Here is a 14,158-nt window from a genome sequence, read left to right on the forward strand (position 1 = left end):
ACGCCCTACCTCCATGCTATCTCTCCGCCCCACCAGACTTGTCCATTTCACCCGCGCCACCGACATCATCATCACGGGCCCTTTAAGAGCCAAGCCCCTCTAAAGAGCATGCCAGCGGAAGTGACGTACGCAGGGCGCGCCGGAAGTGTCATCTACATTGTGCGCCGGAAGTAGCCCCCAAGGCGCCCCTCAGCAACATGGCCGCCGCGCTTTCTTCCGGAAGCGGTTGCGCGCTTCCCCGTGACGCAGGGACGAGTTAGAGCGTCCTCGGGGTGTTTCCATAGCGCCGCCCTCTACCCCACGGGCTCCGACGCTTCCTCCGCCGCCGTTGCGCCGGGAACGCGGGAGGCCGGAGGGGAGGAGCCCGCCCGAGACGTAGGTCTCCCGACACGCAGGGCCGGCCCGGAAGGGGGCGCTCTAGGCCGCGGCGGGCGGCACGGGGCGCTCTAGGCCCGCCCGCCCGCGTCTCTATGGTGCCGGGGACGTTGTCGCCCCTTTAAGCGGCGGCCGAGGGCGGCGCCGAGCCCGGGCGCCCGTGGCCGATGGAGCCCGCCATGGAGCCGGAGACCCTGGAGGCGCGGATCAGTGAGTGTCGTCCCGCAGGGGCGCCGGGCCGCACCGGAACCGGAACCGGGGGGCACAAGGCGGGCCCCCAGCCGGCGGGGGCGGGGGACGGGGCGCCCCCTCCTCACTCACGCCCCGCCCAAGGTCCCCCCGAGGGGCGGCGCCCCGAGTTTTGTGCCCCGGACCCTGGCGGGGTGGAGGCAGCCCCCCTCGGCCGGCCCGTGCAGGCAGATCTACCCTGGGCCCCGGCGCTGCCCACCTCATCGGTTGTTGGGGGGCCCCTAGACCCTCAGGGTCCGAGGTCGAGGGGGATCAGTCTCACACTCATACACACACACGTCACCCATCGATTGCTGGGTGGCCCCAACATCCGGACCCCGAGTTCGGACGGACAATCACACACACACACTGGGGGGCCCCGACCCCCGGACCTCAAGCTCGAGGGGACAGACACAAACACACACCCGGGCCGGCCAGCGGCCTTGAACCCTTTCCTGGGGTCCAGGAGGGAGCCTTGGGGGGACAGACGCTCACGCCAGGTTCTCGGACACCCCCCCCCCCAGCACTGCTCCTCTCCTCTCCCTGCCCAAGTAGGGGGTCTCTGATTTGGTCTGTTTGCACCTCCACAGAACATTTGGGGATCAAATTCTGGGATTCCCCCCAAGACTGTGAGACACCCCCCCTCCCCCCAGATTGCAGTTTTCTTAGGGAATCCCTCCCTTTCCCTTGTCTTCAGACACACACAGCTTCCCACTGCCCAGGCCTTACCGACCCCCTGACCCCCAACTCTAAGCCCTAACTTCTCAGACCCCTCGCCTGGCTTCCCCAGGCCTTTGGCCAGCTCTGGCGGGCAGCCCTGGGCATACATACAGCAAGGCCAGGGGGACTTGATGTTTTCCTGAGTCCTTTTATAAAAAGCTGCTCTTCTGGGGAGTTGAGGGAGGGCTGGTCTGCCCAGGGAGAGGCAGTGGGGAGAGTCCCATCCCTATCCTCAGGCCAACAAGCCTGTTTTAGAATCCACAAGTGTGGGGCCCTTGGGGCTGCTTGTGGGGGCCCCCCTGGCAGGGTTCCCAGTCTGGGACTAGGCCCTTCCTTCCCCATTCCACTCCTAGTGCTTGTGGACCTGATTCTCCTTCCATTCAAAATGATCAGCCCTCTGCTTGAAGGAGCTCATTGGAGGGTCACACAGGGTGACAGTGTGGGGCCCTGTCCTGAAGTCCCTGTGTGTGTGTGTGTGTTTGAAGGTAGAGGTGAGACAGGGACAGGCCTGAGCAGCAGGGTGTCAGAGCCACGTGCAGGGGTCACATGGGCTGTCTCCTGAGGCCCCTGATCTTCCTCCTGGACCCTGACTCAGGCCGGCCCAGGCCCCATCATGTGCCCACATTGTAGGGAACTTCCTGTTCCTGTTTCAGGGTCCTCCTAGTAGCTACCCCGGACCCCTTTTGTCTTCTCCAGCTGGGGTCCTGGTCCCCAAGTGGAGCCCAAGACTGGAACAGCCACTTACTGAGGGGGTGGGGGCTGACAGGACCTTGTGTTCCCAGATCCAAGGGTCTTTGCAGAGTTGGGTTCAGTTTGTGCTGCCCCTCCTGGCCTTGGGCTGCATGTGGGGAGGCCATCAGTCTTTCTGGAAGCTGGGGATGATGAATGAATGGATGGATGGATGGATGGCTGTCAGGGGCCCACCACCATGCAGACACCCCAAATGTACCTGTTGTGTCTTGACTCGCTGACCTGGTTTCCTCCCATCTGTAACCCCACTTCTCTGTCCCTTGCCACTGCCCCTTGATCTGTGGCACATTTGTTTTTGTTTTGGGACCACACCTGGCAGTGCTCAGGGCTGACTCCAGGCTCAGTGCTCAGGGATCACTCCTGGCCAGTCTCGGAAACCCTATGGAATGCTGGGGATCCAACCAGGGTCAGCGGTATGTGAGACAGTGCTCCTGCCTCTGTTTCTGATTTGAAAACCCCTCCCTCCATCCCTCATTGTTTGGTCCCATTGGCTGGAACATGGTCACGACCAGATCTGAGGGACTCAGGAAAGCTGACCTTGTGGGCTTCCTGGAGGAGCCTTAAGAGTTCCTGAGGGAGAAGAGTCCACCCCCACTCCTGTCCCCACTTTTTCCCAGGCCTTCCTGCCCCGCTATGGCTCTGTAGCCACACATTTCTCCTCAGCCACTCTGTTAGGGGCATTTCGAGACCTCCTGGCCCTGCTAAGTTGCCTCTTCCAGGCAGTCTCCCGGGCCCCATCTTTTCCAGTGCTCTGAGTCCTTCCTTGTCCCACTTCCCAGCCCCTAGAGGGCAGCATGGGCTAAGAGGAGATGCTTTTCCCCTCCCAGACCTCTCTTCTCAGCCAGGTTCCTGAGAATTGTGCCCCTAAATTCATTTCTGGGGCAGACTGAGAGGGCCAGGGACATGGGCCTTGCTGCAGGACTGAGGTAGGAGGAGTAGAGTAGGGGGTCCTCTCAGCACTCCTCTCAGCATCGAGGAGGACTTTCCCTTCCTGGACTCAGGCACACCCCTACTCCCAGCTTCAAGCCCCTCTGTCTCTCCTCCAGACAAAGCCACCAATCCCCTGAACAAGGAGTTCAACTGGGCCAGCATCAACGGCTTCTGTGAGCAGCTCAACGAGGACTTTGAGGGGTACGTGCCTCCCTGCGGGGCCCTTGGGGATCACAGAAGGCGCCAGGGTCTCATCTAAGGGAGACAGGTTAGGTTTGCTGGGCCCATTTCCTGGGAGATCATACCTAGATTCAGGGCACAAACACTGCCCAGGGTGGCAGTGATCCCAGCCCTGCGCTAGAACCCCTCCAGGTGTGATTGAGGGGGCAGTCAGGCCGACTCTGCAGCACCTACACTGTTGGCCTCACGCACATGCTGGGCTGTTTGGTCAGGGCCTTTGGGTGCTTTGAGTCAGCTGAGCCCTAAGTAGGTTCTGGGTGCTGCCCTCGATGTGTGCCCACTTGGGGTCACACTGCTGGGGGTGTGAGCCCCATTCTTGCCAGCAGCTTCATCTCTGTGTCCCCAGCTGCATCTTGGAGACACACGCCTGTGTTGGGGTCCCTGTTCCCCCTATTCCCACACCCGGCATGCCGCCATGCCCTCCTTCCCCCCTCCCCACCTGGCCTTGTGGTCTGGGTGCACAGGGGACTTCAGCCATCCCATCTCCACCCTGTTTCCCCCAGGCCTCCTCTCGCCACCCGGCTGTTGGCGCACAAGATCCAGTCTCCGCAGGAGTGGGAGGCTGTCCAGGCCCTGACGGTGAGGTGCCGGCCACTCTGGGGCCTTGGGGGTCCCGTCTGGCTCAGAAACCAGGCCAGCCCCACACACACACCCCATAGTTAGTCTCCTTATAGGGGTGAATTGTCCCCTGCCATCTGCAGCAGGGACAAGCGTGCACAATTCTGCAGGGACTCTGGACGGGCCAGCACCGTCTCCACCCCCACCAAGCCAGGGTGCCCCAAATGTGTCCCTTCTTATAGCACCAGGGCCTGCAGCAGCGCTGACTTTCAGTCACTAGAGCTGGTTTGCGGGTGGGGATTGTGCGTGCGTGTGCGTGTGCTTGTGCGTTTCCCCTCGGATCACCACTTCTGGGACGCATAGTTTGTGTGTCCTTGAGGCTTTGCAGGAGGAAATCTCTGCTTTCAGGGGTGGTTGAAGGTGAAATTCGGGGAGAAAGTGAGCAAAATGATTATGAGTGTCATGGGTATGGCTGGCCTGTGTGGGTGGCTCCTGGAGCAGCTCTGGGGTCTGGGGCCCAGTCGCTGCCCCGTCATCCTATATGCCCCTTAGGACCCCTTTCCTTCCCTCCCTCACCCACCCCTGGCACCCCAGGTCCTGGAGACGTGCATGAAGAGCTGTGGGAAGAGGTTTCACGACGAGGTGGGCAAGTTCCGATTCCTCAATGAGCTCATCAAAGTGGTATCGCCCAAGGTGGGTGCTTGTCCCCCTGCCTGTGCCAGGGGAGCCCGGCCCAGCGGGTCTGGGATGGAGGCACTTTGCAGGATATGAGGGACATGCACTGCTGCTCTGGTTTGAGCCCCTTCCCCCCAGTTCTCCAGCAGAGGGTCCCCCTCCCACCTCACAAGGGTGGTCTTAGGGGTCTGAGCAATAGCACAGCAGGGAGGACACCCAGACTCAATCCCCGACATCCTATAGTGTCCCACAAGCATCCCATATGGTCCCTGAGCACTGTGGGTGTGGCCCCAAACCAACAAAGCCAAGAAAGGTGGTCTCCAGAATCCCTGAACTGAGGCTCTTTATGCCCTCAGACCGGGCCCCTAACCAGCACTGCTGGTTATGCCCATTATGTCCAGAGCCATAGCACAGCTGGGAGGGCTTTTGCCTCAAACACGACTGACCTGGGTTTGATACCCGGCATCCCATAGCATTCCCTGAGCCTGTCAGGAGTGATTCCCAAGCTCAGAGCCACGAGTAACTCCTGAGCATCGCTGGGTATAGCTCCCCCCCCAAAAAAACCAGAAAAATAAAGAAAGCACCTCCATTTCCCCCTGAGGTGACAGGGTTGGGGGAGAGAAACAGTCGTGCCTTTCCCAGCTCAGTGACACCAAACCTGAGCCTTCCATGCCCAGAAGCTCCTCCATCCTCCCTCCTGGGGCCCAGCCTGTGCCAGCTCTGAGCCCTCCACAGTGCCACTGCTGACACACACACACACACCCTCACTTAATAAGTGGGGAAACTGAGGTCATAGGGCGAGGGGTTGGAGAAGGCTCCCACAGAGTCTTGCGGAGGTGGCCGTCCAGGCCTTCTCAAACTTAAATGCCTTCTTGCCTCTGCCCTGCCCTCCCCTGCCCTGCCCTCCCCTCCTCTGGCCCTGCAGTACCTGGGTTTGCGCACGTCCGAGAATGTGAAGAACAAAATCCTGGAGCTGCTATACAGCTGGACGGTGGGCCTGCCCGAGGAGGTGAAGATCGCCGAGGCCTACCAGATGCTGAAGAAGCAGGGTGAGCCCGGCGCCCGCTCCCTGGCTGCCTCGAGCTCAGTGGGGCGCTCGAAAGAAGGGTGCCCGGCCAGGCTTCTTACCCTGCATGACCCGACTTGGTTGGACAGCTGTGGGTCCTCCACCCTCTGCCCTGCTCCCTGCCCCCCACCCAGCATGCCCACACCTCTCTCCAGGGATCGTGAAGGTCGACCCCAAGCTTCCCGAGGACGCCACCACAGCCTTCTCCCAGCCTCCTCCCCGGCCCAAAAATGTCATCTTCGAGGATGAGGAGAAATCCAAGGTAGGCTGCCCCAAGCCCTTCAGGCGGTGACGGGGGCTTCCCCATCCCAGACCTGGCCTGAGACATGGATCGTACGTAGCTCAGGCCTTTCCCTTCTTGAGTCCCCTCTTCCCAAATGCACAAAGATAAAAATGAAGACTAATGGGAGTTGGGTCAGGGGTCCAGTCGGATCAATAATACAGCAGGGAAGGCATTGCCTTGCATGTGGCCAATCTGGATTTGATCCTGCCATTTCATATGGTTCCCCAAGCACCTTCATGAGGCATAGCGCAGCACAGCAGGAGGGTGTTTGCCTTGCACAAGGCTGACCCAGGTTCCATTCCTGGCATCCCATGTGGTCCCTTGAGCCTTCCAGGAGTAATTCCTGAGTACAGAGTTAGGAGGTAACCCTTAAACATTGCCAGGCATGCTCAAAAAACAAAGATAAAGATTTTGTTTTGTTTTATTCCTTTTTGGGTTTTTTGGGGCCACACCCAGAGGGGTTCAAGGGTTACTCCTCAGCACAGGCTCATAAATTGCTCCTGGGGGCTGGAGCACTGGCACAGCGGTAAGGCGTTTACCTTGTACATGGCCAGTACAGGGCGGTTCAAATCTCGGCATCCCATATGGTCCCCCAAGTCTGCCAGGAGTGATTTCTGAGTACAGAGCTAGGAGTAACCCCTTAGCACCACCGGGTGTGACCCAAAAACCAAAAAAAAGAAAATCGCTCCTGTGGGGCCGGAATGGTGGTACAGCAGTAGGCCATTTGCCTTGCGCATGGCTGACCTAGGACGGACCACGGTTCAATTCCCTGGCATCCCATCATATGGTCTCCCAAGCCAGGAGCAATTTCTAAGCTCATAGCCAAGAGTAGCCCCTGAGTGTCACCAGGTGTGGCCTCCCCCCCCCCCCCAAAAAAAAAAAAAAAAAAAAAACAGAAATTGCTCCTGGCAGGCTCAGGGACCATATGACATGCTGGGAATTGAACTGGGTCTCTCCTGGGTCTGGAGCATGCAAAGCAAATGCCTTACCGCTGTTCTCTCTCTCCAGCTCCAAAGATAAAGATTTCACATGTTCTTCTCTGCCAGTCCAGTCCAAGGGGAGAGAAATGGGGTCTCAGATGCAGCCTGTCTTCCTGTGTGGTTGGGGTCTTCTCCTGATCCCTCTAAGGAACAGGGCACCTTGTGACACAGCCCCCCCCCCCCCTTACCCCCTGCCTGTTCCTGTAGATGCTGGCACGCCTGCTCAAGAGCTCACACCCTGAGGATCTACGAGCCGCCAACAAGCTCATCAAGGACATGGTGCAAGAGGTGATTTCCAACAAAGGGCCGCTACCCAAGGGGGCACAAGAGTCTGGGGAGATTTGACCCGCAGTGGGGTCACCCGTCCAGGCCCACTTTCTGCCTGGCAGACAAGCTCCTCGTTACTCTGTGAGACATTTACTTGGCATCCCCTAGGAACATTCCTGGTGGTACAGGGGAGCCTATGTATAACACTGCATCTGCAGGCAGTTGCTCTGCCCCTTGAGCCACCTTCCTGGCCCGCACGCATTTCCTGCTTTACAAGATAGATTTTTCTGGGCCCGAGTACCCTGCATACAGTTGTCCTGAGTTCCATCCCTGGCACTATGCGTGGGGCCCCTGAGTCCTACCAGGCCTAAGCCCTGGACACTGCTGTGTGTGACCCCAAGGTGAAGAAGGTCTTTGTACCCACATGTATGTGTGTGTGTGTGTGTGTGTGTGTACTGAAAGGAAGTGGATCTCACCTCGGCTGCTTGTTGCGCATGACAGGAGCCAGCCACAGGACAGAGGGAGCGAGAGTGCTTTGCCCTTCGGAAGTGGACTTCAACCCCAGGCACCGCAGGGTCCAGTTAGCACCAGGGAAATGATTCACGAGCACTGCCAGATGTGATACCAGAACCAAAATATAGAAGCAGAGCCATGTCAGGGTGTTAGAGTGGTGAGGGCAATGTCTTGCACACGGCTGACCTGGGTTCAATCCCCGTCATTCTCACATGGTAGCCTGAGCACTGCCAGGAGTGATTCCCTGAGTGTAGAGCCAGGAGTAGCCCCTGATCATCACTGGGTGTGACACACAAATCAAACCAGGCCAGCAGCAGCCAGAGACCTGTAGTCCAGACAAGGGTTTGAGCCCCAGTTTGTGTAAGCAGAGGCAGCAGGCTCAAAGGGGCAAGCGAGAGGGGTAGAGTGTGTGTGTGTGTGTAGCAGGCTCAGAGGGGCAAGCAAGAGGGGTAGAGTGTGTGTGTGTGGGGGTGTGTGTGTGTGTGTGTCCTCTACACCCCGTTTTCCTTACTCAAGGAGGGGGGTCGTGGGAAGGGGATTTGTGTGTGTGTTTGTGTGTGTGTGTGATTGTGTCCTCTACACCCCGTTTTCCTTACTCAAGGAGGGGGGTGGTGGGAAGGGGATTTGGGGAAACCAGACTCCCCTCCTCCCCCCATTTTCCTTACTCAAGGAGGGGGGTTGTGGGAAGGGGATTTGGGTGTGTGTGTGTGTGTGATTGTGTCCTCTACACCCCGTTTTCCTTACTCAAGGAGGGGGGTGGTGGGAAGGGGATTTGGGGAAACCAGACTCCCCTCCTCCAGTGCTTCTCCAGACCCCGAGCGCCATTGAGACCCTGCAAGGGGCATCAGGCTTGTACCAGGTCCATTCTCACACAGGAGAGGTGCTGGAGTGGAACCAGGGCCGTCGAGGGGCAAACTGGGTACTGGAAGTGTTGGGCCCCCCGGAATCCTGTCCAGGGCTCCCCTTGCCTCCCCACAGCAGCCCAGGTCCTGGCTAGAAGAGGTGCCACAGCAGGAGGGAGGGTGTGAGGCAAGGCCAGCTGGCAGCAGGTGCCCTGGGCTGGCAGTGCCCATCGGGGCCATCTGGGGCCCCCAGCCCTGAGAGCAGGCGTGCTGTGTCCCCATAGGACCAGAAACGGATGGAAAAGATCTCCAAGCGGGTGAGCGCCATCGAGGAAGTGAACAACAACGTGAAGCTGCTCACGGAGATGGTGATGAACCACAGCCAGGGTGGCAGCGCAGGGCAGAGCAGCGAGGAGCTCATGAAGGTGCCACCCACCTACCCTCAACCCCCACCCCCTAGCCACGCCCCCAGGCTCCACCCCCTGGTACTGCCCCTGCCCCTGCTCCACTCCACCAGGCAGCTCCTACCCATCGCACCCTGACACCCCCCTCCACTGCACATTGCCATCAGGAACTGTACCAGCGCTGTGAACGGATGCGGCCCACTCTCTTCCGGCTGGCCAGCGACACGGAAGACAATGATGAGGCTTTAGGTGTGTCCTGGGAGAAGCCCTCCTCTCCCCCCTCCACCACCTCCTGCCCCTTCCCCTCCACTCCTGCACTTGGCCCTGCAGTTTGGCACAGCCACCCCTAGGGGGCACCCCGCTCCTCCTGACCTTAGGTTTCTTTCCTGGAGGCTTCAGAGCCCCACTGTGGGTCCACCCCAGTCTGCAGGGAGGGGAAATTGTCCCCATTCCCGGGCTGGGCTCTGGGAGGTGGCAGGGCCCGGCGCTCCCTCCTGACTCAGCACTCCTGTCGCTCTATGCCCACCCCCAGGTCAGGAAGGCCTGGGTCCTAGTGAGGACAGGATGAGGCAGGGCCCAAGCTCCACTGTAGGACCCCCAGCTGCTGTGGCAGGGGGAACACCTGAACAGGCCATTGGCCTACTCCCCAGTTGGTACCAATGAGGGGAGACAGGGTTTAGAGCCTTGGGGACAAGGCTCAGGCAACATGGGGGTGGCCATGCCAAGGGGATGCTGAAGGCAACAGAGCCGTACACCCGGCTGGCCCCCACACGCCCTTACAGCCTCCCTTTTCCAGCGGAGATCCTGCAGGCCAACGACAGCCTCACGCAGGCCATCAACCTGTACAAGCAGCTGGTGCGGGGCGAGGAGGTGAACGGCGAAGCAGCGGCGGCCATCCCCGGTGAGCAGCGAGTGGGCAGACTGGAGCCCCGTCAACATTGCGGGGCGATGCGTGGGGAGCACCAGCAACAGTTGGTGCAGGCCAGGCAGGGGATCAGGTGCCCCAGGCTGGCTGGGGAGGCTGCAGACACGTTCTTGGGGTGCAGGGGAGCTGCAGAGGGGCCTATCTCCTGGACACAAGGATCCATGGGCCAGGTACAGGGCCCGGAACCTGAGGGGGGGGCCATGGCGGGAAGAGTCTGGAAACAGGGCCCCCAATTCCAGGGGTGCCAGGCTTCTCTAGGCCTCCCCCAAGACCGGTCTTAACCCTCTCTCACCCTCACCTCCAGGCAGCTCCTCTGCCTTGTTGGACTTGTCGGGCCTGGACCTGCCTCCCGCAGGCACCTCCTACCCAGCTGTGCCCCCCCGACTCTCAGACCCCTCCAGCCCTGACCAGCCCAGCACCTCTGTCTCCCTGCTGGACGACGAGCTCATGTCACTGGGTGAGGAGAGCTGGGGCCTCGGAGGGATGGCGGAGGGGCCCCACCTGGACCACTGTTGGCATGCCACCATTGGCATGCAGGGCACAGTGTTACTCGCACAGTCTGACGCAGGGACCTGCCTGGGCCGGCCATGCCTCGGCTCTGGCGGACTGAGGAAAGTGAGGAAGATTTTTGAGTCCAGAGTTGTTCGGGTGAGTGGGTAGAGAAAGGAGCACCTGCTGCCATCACCTCCAACCCTTCCATGACTGCCCTCCCTGGTCCTGGGGGACAGCAACTGAGGGCCCCTCCAGAAGCCCCGGCTCCCCCAGGCACCTGCGGGTCTTCCTGTCTGTCCCCAGATAGCCCTGACTGAACACAAGAAGCAGGCAGGGTCTCACAACTTCCAGCTGCCTTCGGAAGGACAGACAGACATACAGGCCATCCAAGGGGGATAGACAGACATGCAGGCCATCTGTGGGGGTACACCATGGGGATGATGTTGAGAAAAGCTGTGCCTCACTTTCCCACCCCTGGCACATCACCCTCACCCCACAGTTAAACTCTGGCCTTCCTGAGGGCCCCAGGTACCCCCTAAACTCCTGTGCTGTGGCCTGTGCCTTCCTTCCCCACTTCCTGATCCCACACGTGGGACCCAGCAGGGTTGAAACTAGCAGCTTCACTAGCGGGCAGGTGCTTGTCCTGGAGAACTTTTGGGGGCCTGCAAGCTGCAGGGCTCACATCACCGAGCTGATCCTAGGGCTGGCCTTGGCCTCCTGTATGCACGTGGATGCCAGGCTTGGAAAGGGCCAGAGTGGGAGGAGATAGGACCCTTGTACCCTCAGCCAGAAATGGGCACTGGGAGATGAGTGGGGGACAGGCCAGCCACCGGTTCTCTCCTGTCTTGGGTTTCATCACCCTCAGTCCCTCTGCCCAAGATCCAGGCTGAGTGGGGCATGCAGGTGCAGGGCCGTGGTTGGAGGTTTGGAGGTGTGACCCCTGCCCATGGCTGTGACCCTGTGGCCCAGCTGCCCTCTTGAACTTCCGACTTGGAGGTTCCCACGTCCAGGGCCTTTTCCTGGAAGCTAAGAACGTGTGGGAATAGGAAGTGCCAGTGGGGCCCGCTTGGCTGGTGTGAGTCTCGCCTTCTGCCCATTGGAGAATGCTGGGGGGTGCCCGCGCCAGGGCTGAGTCAAGCCCAGGCTGTTGGGGCTCTGGCCCAGTGGGATGGCAGGGTATTTGGCGTCCCGAACCAAAGGAGGCGTGACCAGGCCTCCTCCCTGTTGTGCCCGTACTGCCTGATTCCCTCCAAGGAGAACAGCAAGAAGCCGGGAACATCCGGCAATTGACATCCCTCCCCTGTGCACCCCACAGGCCTGAGCGACCCCACGCCCCCCTCAGGGCCCAGTCTGGACGGTGCGGGCTGGCATAGTTTCCAGGTAGGACAGCTTCGAGCGAGGGGCATGCCGGGGGACCCCCGCACCTCCTTTGTCGGGAGGGAAGGGGCAGGCATGAGACCCACCACACCCCTGCCTTACAGTCCTCCGAAGGCCCCGAGGCCCCTGCCCACGAAGGCGCCGGCAGAGCCCCTGCACCAACACCCCCGCCGGCCAGCAGCGCCTTGGACGACCTGGACCTCCTTGGAAAGACCCTCCTACAGCAGTCCTTGCCTCCTGAGTCCCAGCAAGTTCGGTGGTAAGGGCCACCTGGCCACCTTAGGGGGACCCCCAGAGGCTTGGGGAGGGGGTTCCAGACTGTTTCCGGAGCAGAGTTGGAGAAAGGGTGCCCCGCCCTCTCCCTCGCTCCACATGTGTGAGCCCAGTCAACACCCCAGACAGCAGTAGGGAGGCAGGGGAGACCCCGTGTCCCCTGTGGGATCCAGGAGAAACCCAGACTTGCCCCGCAGGGAGAAGCAGCAGCCTGCACCCCGCCTCACGCTCCGGGACCTGCAGAACAAGAGCAGCTGTGGTGTTGCCCCTGGCCAACTTCTCTCGGGATCCCCAGAGCCTGTGTGTCCCCCACAGCCAGCCGAGCTCTCGTTGGCCCACATCACTGTGCCCCTGGAATCCATCAAGCCCAGTGAGCGGGAAGGGGGCACCCAGGCTTGTCCCCCCGTTCCCTCCAGGGCTGCTCTGTCACTCAGGGTCACTTGGTTAGGGGGTCCCTGGCCAGAGGATGGGGGAACGCCATGGGGTGAGGACCCTGAGCCCAGCAAAGGTGGGACCTGCCGCCCTGGGCCCCATGTCTCAGGCGTGGGCGGGATTCCATCACCCTTGGAGTCCCCTGAAGTGGGTGGCCAGGCCCAGGGTCACCGAAGCTCAGCGGAGGGGATCCCGCCTGCCGTCCCACGAGTCCGCCAGCCCCCTGCACCCCTGACCCCACAGGCAGCATCCTGCCCGTGACCGTGTACGACCAGCATGGCTTTCGTGTCCTCTTCCACTTCGCTCGGGACCCACTGCCCGGCCGCGCGGACCTGCTGGTGGTAGTGGTCTCCATGCTGAGCACCGCCCCACAGCCCATCCGCAACATCGTGTTCCAGTCTGCCGTCCCCAAGGTGGGGCGCAGGGGCAGGAGAGCAACCAGGGTGGGCAGCGCCCTCCCAAAACACAGACACCCTCGTGCCCACACACACACTCTGCTCCCTGCTGTCCTCTGCAGACCATGAAGGTAAAGTTGCAGCCACCCTCAGGCACCGAGCTGCCTGCCTTCAACCCCATCGTCCACCCGTCGGCCATCACCCAGGTCCTGCTCCTCTCCAACCCCCAGAAGGTGAGAGGCCGGGCGGGACTGGGCGCCATGGTGGGAAGGGGGTGCCTTATGTACACCCCCCACAACACTTCCACCTTCTCTGCTGCAGGAGAAGGTTCGACTGCGCTACAAGCTGCTTTTCACCATGGGCGATCAGACCTTCTCGGAGATGGGCGATGTGGACCAGTTCCCCCCGCCGGACACCTGGGGGCGGCTCTAGAGGGGCCAAGGAGGGGGGTTGAGGGGGGGGGGGTCCCTGTCCAGCCTCGCTGGGGCCGAGGTGGCCCAGGGGGACTCTGTTCCCATGGTCCCATCCTGTCCCTCCCCTCCATCCTGGTGCTTCTCCCTCCGGTGGCCCCCAAGTGACTTGACCACCCCCCAGGTCCCCAACTGAGCCAACCCCAGGGAGAGGTCACAGGGAGGAGCCTGGAGCCGGGGAGGGAGGACTGCAAGGCCCCGGCAGGACTTGGGGTCCCGGGGGGAGAAGCTTGGCTGTGCACCCAGACCCTCAGGGTGTGGCCGCCCTGCCTGTCTCTGATGCCTTATGGGAAGGCCCAGCCATAACTGGGGGCCGTGCTGGGGCGGGACCAGCTAGGGCCTCCACAGGAAGGGGGTGAGGCTTGGTGCCCGCCCCCAGCTCTTTGCACTCTGGTGTCTGGTTTGACTCTTTGCTTTACTGCTCAGTGGCCCTGTGGTCACTTCCGGGGGGGGGGGCCAGTTGGGAAGGCTCCTCTGAGGTGTCCTCCCCCCACGTTTGGCCCTTGGTCTGTTAGGCCCCCTGGGAGGTGGGGGCCATGACTGCTGGCCACAGGGGGGTGCCAGGGGCAGGGTCATCTGGGTGCCTCTGTGGGCCGGTATGCGTGAGATCAGGAGTATTTATGGAAATAAACTTCATTTTTCCTGGACTGCTGCTCGGTGACCCTTCTGGGGTGACACAGGACTGTAAGGGTGCACTGGGTTCACACGGGGGTCAATCTGGTTGAAAGGGCTTTGCTCGGGGCCAGGGCTGGTGCCGTGTTGCCCAAGACCCTCAGCTGTTGTGGGGGCGCATGGACACGTGCTGGAAAGACCCAACACACGGCACCTCCTCGCTTCCTCCAGCGCACAACCGTCAGAACTGCTGCATCCACAGGCCTGAGACTCTGGCCTCGGCCGCTACAGAGCTGTTTTGCCCAGGAACTGGGAGCACCTGATTCCAGAAGGGCCGAACCAACCGGCTCC

The 14,158-nt window shown here is 61.1% G+C and overlaps 1 protein-coding gene across 1 annotated transcript; it reads left to right on the forward strand.

Annotated features, from left to right (window-relative positions):
• Positions 1-297: 297 nt before the first annotated feature.
• Positions 298-13,370, forward strand: GGA1 (golgi associated, gamma adaptin ear containing, ARF binding protein 1). Its single transcript, XM_049771575.1, has 17 exons — positions 298-585; positions 3,120-3,204; positions 3,747-3,822; positions 4,396-4,494; positions 5,402-5,525; positions 5,698-5,804; positions 7,013-7,093; positions 8,712-8,852; positions 8,999-9,080; positions 9,628-9,732; positions 10,061-10,213; positions 11,564-11,628; positions 11,730-11,884; positions 12,096-12,268; positions 12,574-12,743; positions 12,848-12,958; positions 13,047-13,370. The coding sequence occupies exons 1-17, from the start codon at positions 543-545 to the stop codon at positions 13,155-13,157; spliced, it is 1,881 nt and encodes a 626-aa protein (XP_049627532.1). The 5' UTR covers positions 298-542; the 3' UTR covers positions 13,158-13,370.
• Positions 13,371-14,158: the final 788 nt, after the last annotated feature.

This window comes from Suncus etruscus, chromosome 4, assembly GCF_024139225.1.
Source record: "Suncus etruscus isolate mSunEtr1 chromosome 4, mSunEtr1.pri.cur, whole genome shotgun sequence".
Classification (NCBI taxonomy): domain Eukaryota; kingdom Metazoa; phylum Chordata; class Mammalia; order Eulipotyphla; family Soricidae; genus Suncus; species Suncus etruscus.

Excerpts from the sequence above, each read along its gene's own strand:
- GGA1 (XM_049771575.1), top strand. The coding sequence starts at position 543 with ATGGAGCCCGCCATGGAGCCGGAGACCCTGGAGGCGCGGATCA. Across the intron at positions 5,526-5,697 it reads CCAGATGCTGAAGAAGCAGG|GGATCGTGAAGGTCGACCCC; the intron begins GTGAGCCCGGCG and ends ACCTCTCTCCAG. Across the intron at positions 9,733-10,060 it reads AGCAGCGGCGGCCATCCCCG|GCAGCTCCTCTGCCTTGTTG; the intron begins GTGAGCAGCGAG and ends CCTCACCTCCAG.